Genomic DNA, 24,946 nt, shown 5'->3' with positions numbered 1-24,946 from the left:
TTATACATAATTATGAAAAAAGAATAGATTTCTTTCGGGCTGTCTAACAAAATATGGCCTCAAAAAGGGGAACTCTAGGATTTTCAGTGCGTTTTCCAGTTTTCGTTTCATATCTCAAAAACTATTTACTTGCAATCAAAAATATTAATTGATTAGTTAAAGAGCATAAAGTATCTTTTAAGAAAGTTTTTTATTTTCATTGTAGCTGCAGGAGGTGCAGAGGTATTTAATTTCAAAGTTCTTGAATTTTTGAAAAAAAAAAAAAAAAAACTACTTGCCCCATCTCTTCTTTATTTTTGAAACTCCGCGAAAGGCCTCCAAATTATTTTTCTTTTCAGTTCGGGCTAAGGTTCAAAATTTATGAACTTTGAAGTTAAATATTTCCTCCTGTCCTTCAGCTAAAACTAAAATAAAAACTCCTTTTTGAATGATTTTACTCTCAAGTAAGTAGTTCTTGAGAAGTTGTTGAAACGAAAGCTGAAAAATATCACCTAAAACACAAGATGGCGGCGTTAGTTCTTTCTCCTTCCGGCTATATTTTGATACTACGCAACCCGGGAGAAACATGGCTGTCTAATCATAAATAAAAATTGTGTTTTGTTAAAAAAAATAGACGGATGTTGAAATTTGCAGACTGTTTGTTTAGACTATTAGTACGTAACTGGATGAACGTCTCTAAAATATTTGGGATTAGCTCATGGATTTGAAAAGGGGATTATTGAGGTTACGAGCGAAACACACTAAGTCGAAAAACATGTCTTTCATTATTCTGTTTCTCATCTCTAAAAAGTATTAAGCAAGAGTACTTAATGTAATTACCAAATTTTGAAAAGACTGAAACAGAGAAAACTGGTTGTTTGGGGGCTACGAAAATAGAGGTCATAGTCTCACTTTTTCTGGAAAAAGCCAGCAGTGTGGTTTTTATTATAGCTTAATTTTATCTAAAGCTAGACGGTTGTGTAAAATTTCTCCGTTTGCTGTTAGAAGATGTGTCTGTGACACTATGTCGAGTATTTTGCAATCCACTGTCATCGCCGTTTAAAGATTGCAGAGTACATGCGAGGTTTGTCAACACCGTCTGTCTGTAGTAAACGTTAGCGAAATCTCTCACCAAACGAGCCCCTTGTAAGAGAGACATTGAGAGATCGGGAGAGGAGACATTACTGCTAGCGGAGTCAACCAAGAGCCTGGACAATGATCTCTTATTTAGTTCAAAATATCTTGTAATATAAAATGTTCTAAACAGCTGTAAATATCTAATGCATTAAATGTTTCTGAACTCATGTAAGCCAATTTTATTGGATGCAGTTGAACCATATCCAGTGGCAGATTTAGGCATTCGTGGTCCCTCCGTAAGGGCGGAGACAGAAATTTTGGAGAATGACTCACGAATGACTTTTGCGGGCCCTCCTCTATATTGTTTACTCTATATCCCAACATATATTTCACTCCTCATTTAAAAAATATCGGGCCCCTTTAGACTCGGGCCTGGGCCAACAGGTGTCTCATATTCCCCCGTGCACGCCCCTGCCCCGCCTTAACATTTTTGAGGACACCTTTTTCTAAATTAAACATTTTTGCATGTGAAGTTTTGAAACCCGTTTGAGGCCCTTGTTTTTCTAGAGGCTCTTCCCAATTGCGACATTTTCGACATGGTAAATCCGCCTCTAATAATGTCTAGACAAAAGATAGGATTGGGACAGCTAAAGACGGCTTTTCCATCTTTACACGCACTTTTAAAAATGGAGAAGTTGGATGAGCATCTTCCTCACGAGCTCACTAATAAGCAGGATTAGAAAAGTCAATCGGAAAGTAAGCTGGAGCAGAACAGCTTTCTTCTTGAAGAAAGTGATGACACGTGATGAAAATTAGCTTTGTAGAACAATTGTTGTCTACTCGCCTAAATCAGTACTTCATGCGGAGAAAATAATGATGACTGCTTGGTGATGTGCGGTTGACGTTATCCGTTTTTCATTTTTCGGAAACACGTATTGTTGGAGAAAAATTCTTCAAACAGATTGAAACAGTGCACCAAACATTGCTAGTTATGCGATGTAGATCGGATATCACAAGTTGTATTTTGCTTTTTCATGATGACGTGAGACAGTAAGATCGCAGAACCAACTTTCAAAAAGTTGCACCAGTGTTGAACACGTTTTCCCACACTTCATACTTCTCAAATATTTTGCCAACTAGCGCTACCATTTTTAAAAGAATTTCGTCTATCCTTCAAAGAGAAATGTTTACTAATATGAGATACCACTAATTAACTATTCTCCAGAAAAAAAGTCTCCAAAAGAAACTCTAGAATAACTTTTGTAAAGGTCTAAGATAGGTTTTCACATTAGTTGCATTAATGCTTCCGAGTTTCGATTTGAGAAATGTAAGCTTCAAATAAAGTCTATTTTAATTAATAAAAATCGAATTAGGTGAGTTACTATTGTTGGTAGGCTACTCTCCAACTCTTGCATGTTATCGGTAACAACCAATTGATATAATGTGAAGGCAATTTAATTGTAATAATCAATTTGAAAGCAAAACTTTGAATACCTTTACAGTTCGTACAATACCTTTTTTGTATTGTACACAGACAATAAAGCATTCTTCACACTAGAACTTTTTTTTTAATCAAGATCTGTCATTTTTCTAGGCTATTGAAATAGACGTATTAAGTAATTTTAAAATAGTGCGGGTTGAGAAATAACAGTAAATGACAGTATACATCAATTATAAAAGATGCTTATGCAACCAACCTTGCACGCTCTTTTCTACAAAAATCATTCAAAAGTCACGTCTTTCTTCATCAAGTTAAATGAAGTTTTTGATCGATTGAAGAGGCAGTAATTGTCAAATATGTGTTGAACTGACGTTGATAACGAAATTATATCATATTCAAACACCCTTATTATGATTGATTTTAATTTTCCTCAAAAACCTTCTTGTTACAATGTGACAGTTGAACTTAACTGATTGGAATAAATAATTTATACTTTTATGTTCAAACGTTTAATGAAATGTTATGGTAAAATAAAATCTCCTGATGAAAAAATGTGAGGTTAATTTAATTTAAACCTCAGTTTTTATCCCTTAATGAAATTTAAAGTAAAATTAGCGGAAACAGAGCCCAGTTTTTTTTTAAACAAATACAGGGAATGTTATTAACAATTTTGTTTAGCTATTTTTTCACAATTTTTTCTTGAGTAGAAATTTTTTCTACCCTTTCTAAATTAAACAACATTGAAACCTTTATTATTATATTGCCAAGTAACCATGTTAACTATACCTGTTTATTTACCATTTTTCCATACGAGTGAGAAATCCTTTTTTTTTCCTCTCTCTCTCTCTCCTGATCAATTAATATCGCTTGTTGGTTTAACTTTGCTGTGACTTGGCATTATCCTGCTATTTTTTTTATGATTAGTTAGCAAGTCACATGATCATTTGCTTTATGAGGCGAGTGAAGCTTAGGTAAGGTGATGTCGTGTCACCTCGAAGCGATTTGATCACTTTTTTATAGTAGTAAATCCTTTTGCACAGTAATTATGAACGATTAAGGCGACTAGTTTGGCACAGAGCTATAAATATTCGCATTTTTAATTAATTTCATTTTCTTTTGTAAAAGCAAAATTACATATTTTGCATTATTTTTGGTATTTAGATTGTGAACGAACTTTTTTGCTTAACCTGTGGTACAAAATTTGGAAAACAAAATGCGGAGGCTCATCAAGTGTTTTACGTAATGAAAATTTCCCTAATTATGTGTACAAACTGATTATTGAGTTTTAGATATATTTTTATAACTCTATGTGTGTATTTTACTTTATGATCACGAACTTCTTTACAATTGAGAATGATTAGTGAATTTTGTATAAATTTTTACGGGAAGATTTGGATAGAGCTGAGGTTCTTGGTAATATTTTTAATTGTTGAAAAATTTCCGGCACGAAAAAGGGCTATAATGTTCTTCGACCTCGATGATTTTGTAAGATAGGAACAATGAATTGAGCCCGAGCAATTTTCACCCGTTATACCTCGACGGGTGATTTTCTAATTTAAAATAATCAAATACAAGTATCATCAGGGCCGGATTTAGCTTTTGAACAGCTCCGTGCAAAAGTGAAAAATTGCGCCCCTTTTGAACTGCATGTATAAAGAACCCCTCCTCCCCCAAATAAATAAATAAATACATGCTGTTTTTTAAATTTTTTTAGCAAATGCACAAAATGTGTCAAAGTAACTTGGTAATAATTAATGTAAATATTAATAATAAGTTTCTTAAAAGTACTTCATTTTGTAAAACAAATGGATTACTGATTTAATTCTGTTGATTTCAAAAATAGCTAAACAGTTACAGAATTAATTCTCGGTTCATAAGCCAGCGAATTGAGAAAGCACGGATCTAGACTCTGGTTTAAGATGGAGTCCTCACTGGAATATGAGCACACAAATGAGGAGACTTGTGTTGTCTATGTGGAATCTAGAATTAGTCTAAAATTATGCTCATGTGTTGCATGCATATTACAAATCTTCTTTCTATGTGAAAAAAAAATAGATAATATAGTTTAAATTTTGAGATCTTGAAACCAGTTATGTTTTTCGCAATCCCGAATAGCGATAGGACCCTACTCGTTGGGTTTCTTGTTTCTACTAATGGCTTTTATCGCAACTATAATTTGAATTCTAGACATTAAAATTTAAATAAATGCCAGAGGCCCGATGCTGGATTTTATGTGCTGCGTGTTGGATACTGTTTTTGCATTAAAAAGCTTACGAGAAGGTCGTTTATAAATAATTTGATTCCTAGGCTCGTGGACGCCGGCATTATAAGCATAGAAAAATAAAATCAAAGAACGGACGTCGTTCAACGCTCAAGTAAAAACAATAAGTAATTTGTGATAATTTATATAGATTTTTAAAAAAAGCAATATAAAAATTGCGTTATGATATTAGGAAGAGAAGGAATGTTAACGGGACTTTACATCAAATTTTTTCAAAATTGAAGGCTCAAAACGGCAAAACGAAATTTTAAGCAATTCGAAATTTTAGTTCTTTGAACGAAATTTAAAAAAGGGAAGGGAAGAAGGGGTTGTTTAAATGTCTAGGCAGGAAAATGTTCCAAAAAATAAATAAAAATAAATAAAACTTGCAGTTGTTAGCAATCTTTCTTTTTTTATTCTGTACTAATGGGCATTCTTTAATGTAACACAGCTATCGGCAGATGCCACGAGAATATCGAAGCCGAGTTTTCTTATCAAATGAAGAGGGCTCTTATGATGCGAAACTGAGCTAGGAATTTAATTTTTCCGAGAGTACTTCAAGCCAAGCGAATAATCGAGGGATCTTTTATATAATCATAGGGCCCTGTCGCTGTCTAGTTTCTGCATCTTCAAAATCCACCGATTGGAGCCCGGTTTGAGCCTGCGTCTTCTGGCGTTAGATGCAACGCCTAACCACTACACGACTACACCACTCGGTCGGCAGGCAACTTTTGTTGAAGTAAAGGAACGGTATGGTGTCTGAGATCATCCACTATACATTTTTCGTCCAAATTACGAAATTGTAGGTCATCTTTGTTTGCCCTAAGAGAAAAGGAATGGGATTGGAGAATTTTCCATAGAAAATTGTCGGAAGTTTAATTTCCAAAATTGCAGTTTTAGACGATCTTCAAAATGTGTGGATGAGGAGAATTAAGTGGCTCTCCCCTCAGAATTTTTTCGAATCTCAAATCGTTTAAACAATATTTGATCTTTAATGATGGGTTGGGGAGGTTCGGAAATGCTTCCGCGGTTCGAAATTGAAATGATGGTGTTTTGGGAAATGATAGTAAGGAGGGAAAAATGAAAGTAAGAAAAACAGAAAGAAAAAAAGCATTAGCTCCCCAGAAACTATCTTGCTTATTCATAAATTAATACATTTTTTAGTCTAAAGCTTGCCATGAGTTTCTGTAATGCACTGATTTGAGCAGTTATAAAAGATAAAAGCACTTATTTTCGCATGGCCTTAATTTTCGTGATTTTCGTGACATCGTCGTAATTACGAAAATTGAAACCTCTCGAACTCTTTTTTCGTCGGATTTTCACCTTTCGATACATACAAAATTCGCGAATTTTTCAGCTCGTAAAATCACCGTTATCTTCATTTTCACGATAATTAACGGTTCGCGAAAATCAATCCTTTTACAGTTGCGTATTTTCTTTCCTGTTTAAAACGTTCATCTCAGCGGCTCTTAGTTGGTTTAGATTTTCACTAAATATATTTATTTTTTAATTTGCATTTTCTTCTGAAATTTTAACGAAAAAAAAACTTTTGTCCTTTTTTTCTTTTCATCTTTAACGCCGTGCAGGGTTTCCCTTCGCTACATTACAAAAATCTATTGGATTGGACTGAGATGTTTGGGGGCATTGAGATAAGAGGTCACTGTAATCTCCCAAAAAATTCATGATTCGGCAAAATTTGGCTCACGGTTCTGAAAATTCGGAGACATAATTGAAATACTTAAATGCCTAAATGTAACTATTTATAGATGTAAGTACATATGTGTGCAAATCCGTATTTTATCATTCTACAAAATTTGGAGCCCCGTTTTGCTATTTGAAAATTTCTCCCCTCTCAAAAATTTTAACTTGGAGGGCGCCCCTGCTGGTGATGATTCCCCTTCGTTTAAAATGATTTAAAGTTTCTAATTAGTTAACGTTAGACAAGAACTAAAACCTTTTACTTTAAACTTGTGGGGGTTATCGCAGATCGCCTTCATTTGAAGATGGCGTCAGAATGTTTTCTAGGGAACCATTTTTTTTAACCGCTCGGTCGCAATATTTCTCTCATTTTGATTTGGCAATTTTGCGCCCCTCAAATATTTTATTCCGTGCAGGGGCACGGACTGACGGAGTATTAGTCCGGCCCTGGTATCATACTTTAAAAAGAAAGTTGACCGTTTATTAGCTGCAGAGTAGAGCAGTTCCATATTAAATGTTGAGTTAGCGCCAAAAATTAGACGGTTCAAAAATGTTAGACATACTTACAGAAGTATAAAAATGTTCCTCATATTTTCATAAGTTGTACCCCTTTCTAATCTTTTTGATAAATATTTACGTCAAAAAACTAATATTAAACGATCCAAATTTTAAAGTTATATAAATTGATTCCATATCTTGTATCCGTGAGAACAATATAAGTTTGGGGCTGAAATTTTTTTAAATGGTGAATGACTCATTTAGCGATGACAAGGAATAAATATTTATGAGCAAAAAGTTTTGAAAGAAAATGCAATAGATAATAGTTAAACAATGTATAGTTTAGCATATTGAGAGTTTTCTAAATTCATCGTAAAAAAGCTTCCAGTAAAAATAAGTGAAGGTACGGTAGGTTCATAATCTCCGTCCTTTTCGTTCCACAGGATCAAACATAATTGGCATCACGCTAGTATTGCTTTAATGTTTTCTGATAACGCGTGCTTCCGCTTCATTTCCCGTTAAAGCTCGAATGTATCGGTTTTAAAACAAACAAAAGGGTTAAGACCTGTTTGAATAGCAAAATAATTGATAGTTATTTGATTGATCGGAGGTTAGATAATGTGCATTTTATTAGAGAAAAAAGGAAACAGTTATTGAATTTTAAAAGATAAATATTATATCATAAAAGAAATGTGTTTTGACATTTTTTATATTCAAAGAGTAATATTTCTCGACTATTTATAGTTTTTAAAAAGCACAGTTCAATTTCTTAAATTTTTTAACCATCCAACAGGCCCGTCATTTGTATGAATAAAGAGGAGACCCGTCCGCATTGAATTTGAGAAACTATAGCTGGGGCACACCTAACCTGGCAACGTCGTATTGCTTTAGGATCTACGTAGTCTTAACAGTACTGTTAGGTTAGGTTTTCCCCAACTATAGTTTCCATGTACTATGTAGGAATGGTTTTTGTTCTAACAGGATTTATGTTTCGTTTCAAAATGAATTGAGTATATACTCCCCCCACCTCCTCCCCCATTCGCACACACACATTCCTTGAAAGTTTTAAAATAAACGCCCTACTTTCGACGGAATCGTGTCTCTCTCTCTCTCTCTCTCACACACACACACATATTGTTTAGTGAAAAAGTAGTGCAACAATAAGAGTAGGTGCTACAAGCTATTAAGAAGATTGAGAAAAAATTTGCCCGATAGCCAATCAACAGTCTCCAAATTCTTACATAGTCTCTAGCAACGTAAAGATTGTTTATATGATTCACGGTTGCAGCCCAGTAAAAGCAGTCAAGACAACTTCACAAGCAGTCATACAGGGAGTTCCGTTTTAACCAACAAGACCTTTATTTTCGTAACCGTTGTTCCTAGATGCATACTTACAATTGCAAAAATGTTCAAAATCAGATGCAGAGTTAAGATATTGAAAGTTTGAAATAAAAATGAAAATGAGTCAAAAAAGGCAAAATTTAACTTTTTATACGGGCCCTAGGTCCCCTAACCAATATTTAGAGAAATAATCTCCATTGAAAACTATTACTGACACAAAAAGCTTGACAGTTTTGCGACCAAAATTCAAGGAGATATTCCATTTCATTGTTTTAAGGGACCATACAGAAGATGAGATTACAGCTTATCGCCCTTTCAGAAGAATGACAGGTCGTCAAAGTAAGAAAAACAAGGCACTCATATTTTTCATTGCTATTCAAAAACTAGTATGTTGTGGCCATCACGAAACTTTCTTCTATATATTTCTTTTTTTTTTTTTCTGATCCCTCCCTATGCTTGACGAGGAAACAATATTCCCAACAAAAACGAAATTACACATGCAAAAACTTGACGACCATCCCAATGTCTGAATTATTGCAAAAGCAAAGCAAAGAGCGAAAATTGAAAGTTATTTTAAAAGCCTTGCTTTAATTAATTACAAATATTTTATTTGTTAACAAACATAAGATGGCAACAGTTAAAAATTTTAAATCATTGAGATAATATTTCCGATCATTTCCATACAATTAAAATCACGAGAAATACGCAGGCAGACGACAATCTATTACGATTTATCTTTCTTATTGTTGCATTAATAAAGCCATTTTTATTCGCAAAAAAAAAAAAAAAAATCAACACCTCTTGGAGCGATTGGCGTCAAAATTGAACCAAAGCCTGTTTACATATGGATTCACATATGTTCCAAATTTCAACCAGAACGTAACATTACTTCTTGAGATAGGGCACTCACAATGGATAAAAAGAACTTGCCGATTGCGCTATCCCCTTTTTAGCTGTTCACGCCGTGGGCCGCGGCCCACAAGTGGGCCGCGGGCAGCATGGAACTGGGCCGCGGACGCTGAGTAGAGAAAGTCTATTCCAAGCATTCCAAGACAAATCTTGGGGTACCAGTTTCTCGGGACGATTCGCTAGTGAGATGAGTCATCGCTCAAAAGCTTCCCTGGCACCTGTTCATTCAGGAAGACCCCTACTGTTCAGGGGTCGACAGCCCAGGGTCAAGTGGTCAAGTGTCCCTTTTCAAGGTCAATGATCTCCTCCCTCTTTTCGATGCTTGTATTCCGGACTTGTTTTACCCCTTTGTCAATAGTTAATGGTTGTGGTTTTCAGTTGCTGAATAGCATCGCTCTGTATCTGTCTACTGTGAGGAAAACGTATTTCACTAACAGGGTCTTGCCGTAAGACGAAGACGGCAAGTGATGAAGTGACTCCCGCATCTGTTTTGCCTTCGACTAGTACTGAAACTGCGTTTGTCGGTAAGTTAATGTCCGGTCCAACTAGCAGAAAATTAGCAAAGAAAAGTAAATCATACTTTAGAAAATACAACCCAGATTTTATAAAATTCGGCATTATTTCTTCTGGCTCCGAAGAAGAGCCCATGTCTCACTGCGTGATTTGCTTTGAAACTTTGTCAAACGAATGTATGAAAGTCTCAAAACTTGAAAGACATCTTTCCACTAAGCATCCTGAATGTGTGGGAAAGTCTTTGTATTTCTTTCAAACGAAGAAAAGAAATTTTTCTATGACAAAATCCACCATGGAAAAATCCTCAAAGCAAAGCACTCTAAGCACCAGAGTTTCTTATGAACTAGCTTTGTTAATTGCAAAAAAGGGTTCAGCTCACACGGTGGGAGAAGAACTTATCATACCCGCCGCAAAAATTATAAGTAATGCTTTGTTTGATGAAAAATGTACAAAACAAATTAATGAAATTCCGTTATCAAACACAACAGTGAAAAGAAGAATAGATGAAATGTCAGAAAACGTAAAAGAAGTTCTCGTTACTTTTCTGAGAAAAAGTGAATATTTTTCGCTCCAATTTGACGAAAGTACGGACGTTGCTGGCCAGGCTAATTTATTAGCTTTCTGTCGTTTTGAATGGAATGGAAATATTCAAGAAGAAATGTTGTTTTGTCAGCCTTTGCCAACAAGAAAAACTGGAGAGGAGATTTTCAAAGCTGCTGACAATTTCATGAAAGAAAATGAAATAGATTGGATGAAATGTGTAGGATTGACAACTGATGGAGAACGAGCAATGTCAGGCATTCATATTGGTTTCGTCGCCAAAGTTAAGACAGTTGCTCCCTTGGTTCAATGGACGCATTGTAGCATACGGAGAAGCTCTTGCAGTAAAAGGCTTGGACACGTCTTTAAAAAAAACTCTTGACGACGCAGTGAAAATCGTGAACTTTATCAAAGCAAGACCTAAAAACTTCAGACTGTTTAGTGTTTTGTGCGACGAAATGGGCGCTGAACACAAGCAACTTTTGCTTCATTGTGAAGTTCGATGGCTCTCGAGAGGAAAAGTTTTGACAAGGTTATTCGAACTCCGCGATGAACTCTTGATTTTCCTAACGGATGGAGTAAATGATGGAAAAATAGCAAGTTCCCATTTATACTGCATAACTGATGAAAATTGGTTAAAACGATTGGCCTATTTGGCAGATATTTTCAATTCCCTCAATGTTCTGAATTTAACTCTGCAGGGCAAGGATTGTCATAAGTTTTTTGTGCAATACAAAATCGAAGCTATGATAATTAAACTTCAGAGATGGGCTCGAAAAGTAGATCAAGATTCTTTTGATGCGTTTCCTACTTTGCATGACTTTATTGAGACCAACGAAATTAAAGTCGATAGAAAAACAGCTGCAACCATAAAAGATCACTTCAACGCTATGGCCTCTAGCCTCAGGTAAGCTGAAAATTTTATTCTCCTTAATTTTTTGCCAGTATTTTAATACGTCTTATTATTAAAGACATTAATTTTCTTAAGAACTTCTTTAAAAATTAAATATTTCAAATGATGCGATTTTAAAACTAATATTAACAAATGATAACTATTTTGTATAATATAGTGTGAGTGAATATTCATTCATATGAATGAGGCTTTTAGTAGCTGAAGCAGTATTAAGATTTTTCATATTTCTTAGGCACTTCCCTAAAATTGAGGCTGAAATTCAGTGGATCAGAAATCCCTTTGAAGAGAACTACCTTTCCAAACTGAAATTTTCTTCAAGTGAAGAAGATTCATTAATTGAACTATCATGTGACCAATCTTTAAAATCGCTTTTCAAAACAACACCATTGGTCCCGTTTTGGATAAACGCTCGGCAAGAATATCCAGTTATTGCCAAAATTGCACTCTCACACTTGATGGGGTTTTCTACAACTTATCTTTGTGAACGAGCTTTTTCAACTTTAGTATTTTTGAAGAATAAATACAGAAACAAGCTGAATGTTGAGAGCGATTTGAGATTAAAACTGTCTGGTTTCAATCCATACATTGAATCGCTGGTGGAAGACAAACAGTGTCAAAAAACCCATTAAGAATCTTTTGCATTTTAATACTTGTTTTTGACTTTTTTACAATTTTGTCAGCTACGTGGATTATAATAAAATTATTTTCGTTAAAAAAAAATCTTAAAATTCTTCTGGTACATTATCTTTTACTTACTGCTGAAAATGTGCATTATATATATACATACACACAAATACATATGCTGTTTGCCATTAGAAGTTATATAAAGCAGTTAGTGGGCCTCCAAATTTTTCTGACGAAATTAGTGGGCCGCGCTACTGAAAAGGTTGGGAACCGCTGCACTAAGGGCTACTTGCCGATAAATTTTTCTTTCACTCCGTTCATTATTTCTTGAGATACAGCCGACAAAAAACGTTCTATAGCTCAACCCCCGTTTGAGTTATTGACACCAAAATTGAATCAGCACCTGTTCCTGTTAATGGCAACACATGGACCAAATTTTGTTTGATTCCGCCTGTTACTTCCTGAGGAATAGCAAGCACGCGTAACTCAAAAAACGTTCCATTGCTCCACCCCCCTTGGAGGAATTCGCGCCAAAAACCAATAGGCACAAGTTCACATAGGGGCACATATGTGTACCAAATTTCGTTCGATTTTATGCGGTAGTTTTTGCTGTAGAGCGGCCACAAAAAACTGGTCACACACAGACGTGACACACACACGGACACACAGACAGACAGACATTTTCCAAAAATAGTCGAAATGGACTCAGCACACCTCAAAACGTTCGAACCCGTCAAAATTCGAAAATTTGCACGAATCCAATATTTTCTTCTATATATTAGATATAGAAGAAAGTAATAAATGCAAATGTTATGCCGTGATACGCAAAAACGCATTACAAAACCTCGAACAATTTGAAAAACCACACATATAATTTTAAACACTTGTTAACTGCTATATTTTCCCCCAAAAGGTGTTATTGGCGGAGAGTGAAAAATGGTGTAAGTCACAAAACGCTGCGTTTCATATCTCAGTGAATATTGGTCATACTATATTCAAACTCTTTGTGTTGAAATTATTTTTCAATGGAGATTATTTCCCTAAATATAAGTTAGGGGATCTGGGGACCGTATAAAAAGTTAAATTTTGTATTTTGTGACCTATTTTTATTTTCACATCAAACTTTCAATATCTTAACTCTACGTCTGATTTTGAACATTTTTGCAACGGGAAGTATACATCTAGGACTAACGATTTCGAAAATAAAGGTCTTGCATGTTAAAACGGAACGCTCTGTATATTTTCGTATCTTTGTGCAAGTACATCCAAAAGAAAGACCCCCCCCCCACCCCCACCTTACATCCTTCTCACTAGAATCATTGGGTTGGCTTTGAAAAAAGTAGCTCGCTAGATTAGTTTAGAGCAGCGGTTATTTTTTTTTCCTTTGGAGCGTGGTTATCCTTAAAGATAGGGCACAAGCATAACAAAAAAAAAGAAAATGCTGAAAAATTGATTAATGTACTGAAAGAAATAATTTTTTTCTGTGAATAATAATTTTCTGTCAGAACATAATATATTCTGACAGAATAAAATGTCAAATACATATTAACACTGTTCTAGAGTTGCATCGGTGTATTTTTTATTTTAATGATAAACTTATGAACACCAATTCGGAGCTCCAGCGCTCGAATACGCTACTTTGCGGTGATTTACAAAACTGCAAATGAAACTAAAACATTGCCACGTTGCGTTCCACGTGTGTCTGTTGACGTAAACACAGGCAGTTTGTTCTGAGTATTTATTAACGCAATCGATGTGTCTTAGTTTGCTTTCAGCTACAGAAATTAATTCGTCCCTTAGTAGCATTCTCGAGCTTCTCAAAATAATGTTAGTTTTCATTATTTCCTTAATAATTGGTGAAAGCGAAAATTCTGGATTAACAAACTTGGATAACGTTATACAAGGTAAAAAATTCTATTGTTTTGTATGAATTTGTAAGAATATGGGGGGTTTTTTAATCTTAAATTAATTAAACTTACCATATTTTACAGCAGCATTTAGTTGGAATGGACAGTATGCAAAATATGTTCTTGAATATATTATCGTAGAACAAAATGAATAACCGAGAAAGAATTTACTTTATTCCTTTTATTCTCAGCTGAAAGGTTTCGCCAAATTTGTTTAGGGCTATAGTTTTAGTATAGTGCGAGCAAAGTAGCCTTGGCGAGATTTCGCGTTTTTAGTTAAACCATTTTTAATTTTTATCATGAGTGGAATAAAATGGTAGTAAGATTACAGAATTCGATAAGTGAAAAGAAATAATGGTCAATCAACTGAAAAGAAAACTACCACCATATATCCGTGAGAATTTTGTTGATGATTTGCATAACATGACACAATTAAATCGTAACACAGAAATTAGAAAAATCGAAACAGAAAATTTTTAAATTAACCGATTCGGGAATTCGAGAGAAATAACTCAGCTACAAACGGAAAACAATAAGCGCTAGTCAAGCAAGGCAAAAAAGTATCATCTTCTTTCGATAACAATTTGTAATGTCATATTGAATTTTCTAGCATTAATTGTTATTCTTGTCAGGCCACAATTATTATTTAGTTTTATCAAGAGTTGATAAATATCGAATTCAACATCGTGGAAATAGCTACTTAGAACTACGAACTACGTAGTTTGCATTAATCTTTGACGTTTAGTAATGCTTCTTGAATTCTCATTTCTTTCTACGTGGGCCAGAATATCCTTAAGACTTTAAAAATTAATTTAAAAAGAATAAAGCGAAAAAATTATACGTACGAACAAAAATCACAACACTTTTAGCATTTTCTTCGTTACACCATTAGACAGTGACTTCAGTGCCCCCTATAGTTCGTTGGAGTTGCGAATTAATGTTCCGTTCTGTATCTTATATCGTTACTGTTTGGTTGTGAATCTTGTATTTAACAGCAGTTTTAGTTTCACGTATAAAGTTTGGATGAATTCAAGTTTTTTTATATATGAAAGCAGTAACGCTGAGCTAAAATAAACATCCAATGCTATTCAACATAAAATTATAAGCATGAAAAGTAACAATGTAACTATTTTGTAACAGACATTTGTGAAAGTTTAAGTCTTTGAGGAATGGATGGATGTTCAGTTTATCTTAAAGAATTAAGTAACTAAATTTAATTTGCTTAGTATAAGCGTAAATTTTGAGTTAAGGTCGCTGTGTAGCTTTAACATAAAAGATACTCAAAATACATAATTATTAATATTATTTTAAATGGAGGGTAAGGAGGAGTGCGCAGTGAAAGCTGTGTTCCCTAATTGATTCGGTTGAGAACCGCTGAGACCTGAGAGCTATTTCAAAGAATAAAAACTTTACCAATTTTGTACAAAATCCTCCTCATTTTAATATTCCTCACAGAATATTCTGTCAAGAAAAAGAAAAGAGCAAAGTAAATATATTAATGCATCGTGTGATTACAATAAAAAATTACATTTAATTTTTAAAACCTGAGACCTCTCTAGTCCAGAAAATTAGAGAAAAAGTCAAAATCTTACCGGACCCGTCAATGTGACGAAATAAAAGTTTCTCTTCTCATATCACTCACTCTCTTCCTTCTAAAGAAACCAAGATAGTTTTTTTAATATCTGAATTTTCTCAACACATTGAGTTGAACAGTATAAGACACAATAGATTTTTTGTATCCCGCCGTAGAATCCAATATGATCAATTTCTTAAAGCTTACGTATCCCGTTTTGGATTATGACTCAATAATACATGCGATTGGAATTAAAGAAAGAAGTAAGTTTTGTCCCTTCAGACGAAACACTAATGCAGACGTACCTATTTATAATAGTCTTTTGAAAATAAAAATTGAATTACTTTAGTAGCTGAAGAAAATTTATTCTTTGTCATTCTACTCTATTTAAGTATCCAAAAAAATCGATACGTATGGTGTGTAACGTTAATTCATCCACTTGATAGCTATCGATTTAGTTTCCATTTTAATGAGATTTCGCGCTGTTTAGAATAACGTAAATTAACTGAAAAATACCGTAAAATGTAATTGGGGCAATATTGAATTTGTTTTTTCATGTCAGTTTTGTTGAATACCAATATCGTTTTCGGATATTGAACATAAGACATTAAATAACCGAATCGAACTCGATAATGTTTAAGAAAGAAGACATTTGGAGGAAAATAAAGCTTAAATCTTAGACGGGAAATCTATGAGGGAGCTTTACAGATATTTTACTTTGCATTGACTGTTTTGTGATTATGTGTATTGAGTCTGTAGAAATATTTTATTCAGTTTACATATTACTCTTTATATCTATGGCTGCACAAAAAACTCTTAATAAATAATGAGTTCCGATAGAATTTTGTGCTTTAAGTTTAGTCAACTGCGGGAAGTAAAAGGTAATTTTAAACGCGTTTGATTGAGTTTTGAAAAAAAATTTTGTTTAAGTCATTGGTGAATTGTTTTACGTATAAACTACTTGACTCAAACTTTTGCGCAGTTACCTCTGTATTTCGGGACCACACTGACGAAAGATCATAAATGGCGATTTTCAGATTATTACTGCATTGTATGTAGAATTCAATACTGCATTGAGCCACAGCCGTAATGGTGGGAGCTTCCCGTGGTGCGGTCTGGGTAACGCTAACTTCAATCAAGCACCTCAAGCATTCTTTCACCCCTTAGATATTCGATCAGGTCTGTACAGTCTGACCCACCGATGAGATGGAAAGGTGAACATCCGGTTTACAGGCGGAAATGGACGTATCTATTAGTTCTTAGGGATTCCGGGTTTTGTAGATGTGCGTTAGTCCTTAAATTAAGCAGATTTGCATTACATTGGCAAAGAACGCGCTTCAAATTTTTTATATTCCCCCTCGTTAATATAGACTCGTCTAAACTGGAAGTTTGCCAATTCCATATCAACCGTGGGCAGACTGTATCTGTTCAGCGGCTTTGGGGTGGTAAATTATGTGGGCAGTGGGGTGCCACCGAACCAGATCTTGTATCTGAATCCACGGCGCATTAGAGTCGTAAGTGGTTATGAACAGTTTCTACGAATGTCGTAGGGTCTCCACACGTGACCCGTCACTGGGGGGCGAGTAGCGATGAAATCTGCGTCGGCAATTGCCGTGATTGCCCATTATGTACCTCATTGAACCAGAAAAACGTAATTCTATAATAATAATAATAATAATAATAAATTTAATGATTATTAACAAGTGTTATAAGAACGTGAGATTCCACCTTTGTATTCGCCTGAGAAACGATTTTACTCTCTCCTGCAAAGTAGAGATAATGTGACTTACGTTAGTCTAGCTTTGAGGTAGATAACTAACTACTGCAGTTAACTCTCGATTATCCGCAGACTAGAGTTGCGCTGTAACCGCGGATAATTTTCAAACTAGATGAAAAAAACGGTACTAGTGTATGCAATAGCTTAAAAATATCAATAACACTCTCATACATTTAAGCTACAGCTAAAAAATACAACACTGTATGAAAAAAATAATTATGTAAAAGCTAAAACATTATCGCTCATTTTTGCTAACGGATTTACCACAAAGGCCAGAAAATCGTGCGAACTGATTGACTGAAACTGATGCTGGGTGATCCAAAAGTCATAAACAACTTTAAAAATTAATAATTTGAAAACGAATAAAGATAAAAAGATGCGGTTTGCACTTAACGGTTAGAAAAGAAGCCGGGTTTTGTATGGCAACAAACCAAAAATAGTTCTGTCGGCGCCCAACAGATGACGCTGTCGGATTTCTGATCTAGGATCATCAAAGCAACAAACGATATAAAAAGGAGCAATGGCAGCAGGCAGTGATAGTCGAAGCTAATATGCATCGAAATACTGTCCAGGTCGTTTAGTTAAACTGTATTATAAGAATAATGGAAAATAAAATGTTATAGCTCCATCTGTTGGTCGAAAACAGAACTATTTTTGTTTCATTGCCACGCAAAGCCCGGCTTCTTTTCTATTCGTTCAGTACGAACCGCATCTTTTTATCTTCATTCATTTTCGAATTATTCATTTTTTAAAGCTGGTCCTGACTTTTGGATCACATTGTATTTTGCACTAAATTTAAAAGGGGTGCCTTTATCAACATTCAGTAAATCATAGCCATTTTTTTTTAACTGAAAGAACGTGAATAAGTTACCCGCGGATGATCGAGAATTAACTGCACATGAGTTTTTTAGGCTATAAGGCCACATTAATTAGAAGTTCACAACAATCTTATGTTGATCTCGTTTCCATGCCCCCCTTTTCCCTTTGTTTGCTATAACCTATGTGATTCACTGTTCTCACATCAAAGGTCAACATGTTACATTTTTAAATAACTGCAATAGAACCTTAAATGTCTACTGATTTTTCCCTACACTTGCCAAGCAAACTGATTACAAATTGCAAAAGACAATTACAGACAGAATGCAATTTGAGAAACCTTCCTTACTTTATTTGCCATTGGCTAATTTCATGCGTGATTTACTCTACTAGTGAGCTAAACTTGAATCTTAAAATGACCATGAAAATATTTTTTTGACAAAAAATTGAGATTTACTAGTTGTTTTACCTTGATTGATTTTTGATTTATATATCCTAGCCATTAAATGTCATCCATTTCATTACATATTCTGTGTACATGGATAAAGCTCAATTGTGACTCACAATACACAAAAAGGAAGTTCCTCTGTTGAGTTAAAAAAAAATTTTTAGTGGTTGTAACTTGTAATGATAGTACTTTAATTTTATATTGCTACTAGATTAATGAAATATATAATTAGTTTATGACTTGAGATTTTATATCTCACACTCACACTACGTGACCAATGTGACGCACACTACATTTCTCCTAAATATTTTTATTGACAGTAAAAATGCAGACTAAAAAGGCATAAAAAACATTGTTCTTAATTTCACATAGATTTCAAATTTTGAATCTATTATGTACATAAATATTTTTAAAAAAATGAATAGAAAGGTAAATCCACAATTCTTGTGTTATGGTGTACTATGTCATGGAATTAGCCCATTATAAAGCATTAATACGAAGGATTGTGGCAAATAAAATGCAATTTGAAAACATGTCTTCCTTCGCATGGAGTTGTAAAGCAAACTTTATATGAATGATAGTTGCTGACAAAATTCAATTTACAAAAATTTCATTGCAAGACTCTCACAAATAAAACGAAATTAAAGAGGAATGTAAAATAGCCAAACAAGAGTTTCACACACACACACACACACACACACACACACACACACACACACACACACACACACACACACACACACACACACACAAATAATGATGTTCCTTTCAATCACCAAATAGGTTAGTCATAGACCAAATGTAGTGTTTCAAGAAAATGATGAGAAATTAATCCTTGCCTAATATAATAAATTGTTCATTGTGAAGTGATTACATTAATTTTGAAATAAATTTGAAAAGTAGTTTGTTTTCTAAAATACTTTTTAAGGTTTTTGACCCATTAAAAAACAAGTCATATCCTTTTTCACCACATAAATAAATGAATAAAATTAGCAATAAATCTGCACATAAAAGATCTTTCTAGAAATGTCATGTTTTTGAAAAATGGCGTCATTGCCCTAAAAACCTACAAAAACAAAGACCCGTTCGGAGAAATATTAGTTTTTAAGTATGAAGACAAAAAGTTCAGAAATGAAATAAGATCGCTCTTATTTTCTGGTATCATTAGGTATATTAAACTATGACTGTCAAGAAATACACGGTGAATAATTTATCAGTTCCATAAATGATCTAATTTAGGAGTAATACCGTATCCTTGGCAGCAAATTGCAAGGATTTGTTTCAACAGCTTAAGGTTTCCGGTAGAGCCTAAGATGGAATGTACTTTTATCAGGCATTGTTCTTTGGAAGGGTGAAAGGAAATTTTTTTAATTCCATTTTTTTTTTCATAAAAATGTATACGTAAGTACAAATATTCTGTGTGTGTGTTTTCTTTAGAGTGGAGTGCTAACTTTGATCTTTTTCAATTAATTTCAAGTATATTTATATAACAGTGGATATCTTCGAGAGTAAATCAAAGTGGAAGCGAGATGAACAATGCTACTATTCTTTAATTTGGTTTTTCTGTCTGTATAAAAAAAAGTAAGGTGGACATTCTAATCATTGCGAATAAAATAATTTAAATATCTGTAATTGTTGAAGGAAGAAGACCCCAACATAATCTACGTTAATTCTTGTCGTGCATGACTAGCTTTGAAAATTTGTAGCTTTTGGAGCGTTCATCACTGATTAGTTCTGTGTGAGAAAAAAATTTGCTAAAAACGCTATAAGTATGACACGAATAGTTTTGAAATTACAAAGAAAAATTAAATTAAGTGAGCGTTCAGTGAATACTTATGAAAGATTTGACTGAGAACTTTACAGGACGCTTCCATTTTCACATAATGGCTAGTATTAACCTGTACGAAATCGACATTGTTTCTAACCATAATTTTTTTAGATTTTAACATTTTTTAAACAATATTAACTCATTATTTTCATTCCTATTTAAGCTGTTTTTCCACTTTAAGAAAGTTACAAAAATTATGTTAATTCTATTCACTATTCCAATCAGTGCAACATTATGCTTGCAAATAATTTTGAACTTCTTAATGAACTAAATAATATCATTGGACACATTATGACTTGAAATACAAATTTTTTCAATTAAGTATACAGCAATTAGTGGATTTTGCTTTGCTTATTTCTGAAAGCCTAAATCATTATAACGCATGAACTTCCTTTATTTACATACATACACAAATTACAAATGCACATTACAAATAGCATTGTTATTTAGAAAACTTGAACAAGTCGTAGTTTTGCTTGTTTCTAGAGTTACATTGAAGTATATCATAAATTTTAAATAAACTAGCAATTTTTAATGATTTTGCAATAAAAAAAGAGCAGATGTTGGACTACTGATGAACTGAAATGAAAATTTCACTGTAATAAACCTGATCTGTCACCGAAAATACAAGTTTTACTACTAATAAGGCAACAAGGAGCCAATTTTACTTCGAATATGTGTTGATAATTATAGTCAAAGATCATAATGTTCTGACTTGTCACCAGAAGCATCATTATTGAAAGGAAGAGTAAATTTGTTTTCTTTGCGAAAGCTATCTTTGCCTTACATCTCAAATGTAATAATTACGGGCAGTCAAAAATGAATTGTTGAATGTATTTTCCTTTAATATTGGACGTAAAAGTAGAAGAAAATACGTAGTTGTCTCATTCTGATAAAGTGCAGTTCTTATTTAATAATTGCAACAAAAAGCATTATATCATCAACGGAAACGCAATGTTAATGTAATTTAAGTGAATGTAACATTGTAATAAATATTATAGTTTAGTCTGCTTATGATTTGAAGCGCAAAACATACCAATACGTGTACCAATCGCTTGCAGAGGAATACAAGAAACGTTTACTTCCTGGCTTCAGAGAAAAGTTGTTTTTGCGTACTATGCAAAGTATAATATCAATGTTCTGATCATAATTACGGTACAGTATGTAGTAAAACAACTAAAAAAACCAACAAAAATGGTTTAATTGAAAGAATCCCCTTTTTATCAAAATCCCGAAACTGGATGCCGAAACTCATGGCTTACACTGTGCGAGTATGTCCGACTCACGGCAGGGTTTGGTTCCCGGAAAGAAAGCTCCAGGGTTCGAGAAACATTCGATTCTCCAGTCTTCAAGAAGGCTCTGACTCTGACGAAGATAAAACCGTCTGGGAATACAGCAAGAAAGTGTTCGGCAACTCTTCCGTTAGTGGAGTCAACCACATTGCGTTGGCGAAAACCAAGAGACGTCGAGCTTTCTGGTGCATCATTTTCTTGGTGTCACTGATCGGATTTTTTTACCAATTCGGAGCCTTCCTGGTGCAGTACAGAGAGTTTCAGTCTATTGTACAGATCGATATACAAAATGCCGGATCTTTGATGTTTCCGGCTGTGACGCTGTGCAATGCTAACAGGTAAATTTGTTCACTCTTGTTTAAATAACTCTTTATGTTATCTTCAAAATGCCGGATCTTTGATTTTTCCCCTGTGACGATATGCAATGCTAGCAGGTACATTTGTTCACTCTTGTTTTAATTTTTGTGTGTGTGTGTGTGTGTGTGTGTTATCTTCAAACTGTTCTGTACGTTCCTCACTTTTAGCTATAATATGTTTTCCCCCTGAGTTCCCCCTGCACCTACCGTTTGCAAGGTGTATCGGTTTTTACATATAACATAAATGAAACACTACATTTATGAAACTGAATTTAACTTATTTTGTTGCATAACCCACTGCAGTGTGTGTGATTGAAAACCTGCAGTGGGTTATGCTAAGATTGTGGAAAACGGCCAAGAACTGAACTGAACTGAGTAGTTAAGTTTCGATAAATTAGCCGGACTCGCGCACCTCGCGGCAGTTCTTATCGCAGTTGTTATCAGTTCTCCACATTTCGCGCGAGTTCGTTACAGATATCTTCATTATGTTGTGTTTATTAATTAACAAGTTTTTATTTGCAACTAACATTGTAGTTTATTGTGCTATAAATAAATTTTTCTAAGTTAAAATGTTCAAGTGTTTGTGTCACAATTTCTACACGAAGGATATCTGAAGACTACAGTACAAATGATTTCATTGCCCCGCGACTTTTGGAAGCGTTGAAGAGGTTAAATATATGGTAAGAGTTTTTGAATTTAGAAACTTACTTTGACGCGCAACATGGCATCCCTGACGGGATTGCAGTGAAGTTATTTGATTTGTATTTAAAAGTTAAGAACTTTGTTGAAATGTCTAAAAAAATGAAGATATTCAATCTAATATGTCAAAAAGAAGTGTAGAAAATTTATGTAAAAAGCGTGCCGTAATGCGAGCTGCTGTAACAAAAGCAGTAAATAAGCTAGAAACAGAATTGGCAAAGAGTGAGGTGGATGCAAACATCGTGGAAGAACTTGTAGAAATATTAACTTTAAAATTTGAAATGCTAAGCGCGGTAGATAGCGAACTAGAAGCTAATTTTGAACAGACGAACTCGAAAAAGAATATGAAATTTCGGAAGAATATCGCGAGAAAGTGACTGTTTGGAAATTTCGAGCTACTAAACGAATTAATGAAATGCGTCAGAATTCGTTAGAAGTGAGTCGCATCAGCGAAAATCAAAATAGAAGCTTTGAAACAGCCAGCAACAATACGATACGCGTTAAACTGCCAAAATTGACTATCGCGAAGTTTTACGGGGATGTGAGCCAATGGTTAACATTCTGGAACAGTTTCGAATCTGAGATACATAAGAATGAACTTTTGAATAATGTTGACAAATTCAACTACCTAAAGGCGTATTTAGGTGGAACTGCCATGAACACAGTTGAAGGTTTTCCAATTACAGCTGAAAACTATGAAAACGCGATAAAAGCATTGAAGGACCGATATGCTGAAACTGACTTATTAATTAGTGCTCATATGAATAATATCATCAATATGCAACCTCTTAGAGACTCTAATGATGTTCGTGCATTTCGAAGATTTTATGACAACTGTACAACGCAAATACGGTGTTTAGAAGCATTAGGTTTGTCATCGGAAAATTATACTAGTGTATTATGCCCCCTGCTATTAAAAATCCTTCCTGCGGATTTAGTTTTAGAATATAGCAAATTAGAAAGCAATACCCATTCAAATCTGACAAACTTACTTGATTTTCTGTCAAAATCTTTGATGTCGCGAGAAAGAGCAATGCATATTATGCCAGTTAACATAAATCAAATTTCCCCCAACGAGACTTTCGCGCCACATAGGCAAAACACTGTTGAAAACCGTGTTAGAAATGATTCAAGGAAGAATAGGAAACAAATCGCTACCGCGTCTGAACTGATTTCTACCGATGAGATAGAAAAAACCAGAAAAATTAAATGCGTATTCTGTGATTCATTTACCCATTTTAGTTCTGAATGTGAATCCGCTAGTAATTTGTCGCTAGAAGAACGGAAAAATATCCTGATGAAAAAGGGAGCGTGTTTCAAGTGCTTAGAGATTAGGAAGCATATTTCTCGGTTTTGTAAAGCAAACGTAAATTGTAAGCATTGTAACGGAAAACATTCTTCTTTAATGTGTTTTGCTAAATATGAGCCGAAACTTAACGTAGATAAGAATGTCCCTTCTGAAAATTCCGTCCTCTCAAACCAATCTTCGTCGAATGAAGTTTATTTGCAAACTTTAATTGTGCGTATTCGAAATCAAGGTTTAGAACATTTACTGCGTGTAATTGTCGATTCAGGGTCACAAAAAAGTTACATTTCGGAATTTGCTGCAAATAAAATGGGGTTAAAGAGTTCGGGAACTGAAATTGTTAAGCATGGGCTTTTTGGAGAGATAGAAACTACAGAACAGCATAATCGTTATTCTGTTCTCTTGAGTAGTCTTGATCAGAAGCATAGTTTTAAAGTTGAAGTAATGGATCAGAAGAAAATTTGCTCTTTTATTCCGAAGGCTAAAACAGGTCAGTGTATTAAAATTTTGAAGCGGGCTGGTATATTTTTGAGTGATATATCGTCAATGGGTAAAACATGTTTGTATGAAGAAAATAATAATGAAATACACATGTTGTTAGGAGCGGATATAGCGGATAAATTATACACGAATGGAATCAGACATTTTTCGAACGGTTTAGTTGCTGTTAAAACTAAGTTGGGATGGACACTCATGGGAAAAGACTCAAATAAAGCTAACGTAGATAATTCACTGTTACTGTTATCTCTTCATGTTAATGACGTTAAAAGAAATGATTTGTGGAATTTAGATTCTTTGGGAATTCTTGATCCAAGTGAGAAAATAAATAAACAAGAAGCCCAAGAATTGGGGTTAAAGCATTTTAGAGATACAATAGGCAGGCAAGAGGATGGGAGATATATTGTTTCTTTACCGTGGGTAAAAGATCCTCATTTGCTAAATGATCATAAAAAATTAGCTGAAAAACGTTTGAAAAATACGGTAAAAAATCTAAAGTACACAGGAAACTTAGGGGATTACGAAAAGGTCTTTTGTGAATGGGAAACAGAGGGAATAATAGAAAAGATTCCAATTTTAGAAAATAAAATTGAAACTGCTTTTCATTATCTCCCACGCAGAGCAGTAATTAAGGAAAGTTCGACTACTAGAAT

The 24,946-nt window shown here is 34.2% G+C and overlaps 1 protein-coding gene across 1 annotated transcript in view; it reads left to right on the top strand.

The window, feature by feature from the left end:
• Nucleotides 1-21,395: 21,395 nt before the first annotated feature.
• The window catches only part of LOC129216719 (acid-sensing ion channel 1B-like), a 39,453-nt gene continuing 35,902 nt past the window's right edge, over nt 21,396-24,946 (top strand). Inside the window, exon 1 of the mRNA XM_054850935.1 lies at nt 21,396-21,772. Coding sequence (XP_054706910.1) covers nt 21,396-21,772 — 377 coding nt within the window. The remainder of the gene's footprint in view (nt 21,773-24,946) is intronic.

The sequence above is a fragment of the Uloborus diversus genome, chromosome 2 (assembly GCF_026930045.1).
Source record: "Uloborus diversus isolate 005 chromosome 2, Udiv.v.3.1, whole genome shotgun sequence".
Lineage (NCBI taxonomy): Eukaryota > Metazoa > Arthropoda > Arachnida > Araneae > Uloboridae > Uloborus > Uloborus diversus.
This window is presented reverse-complemented; position numbering and strand designations above follow the sequence as displayed.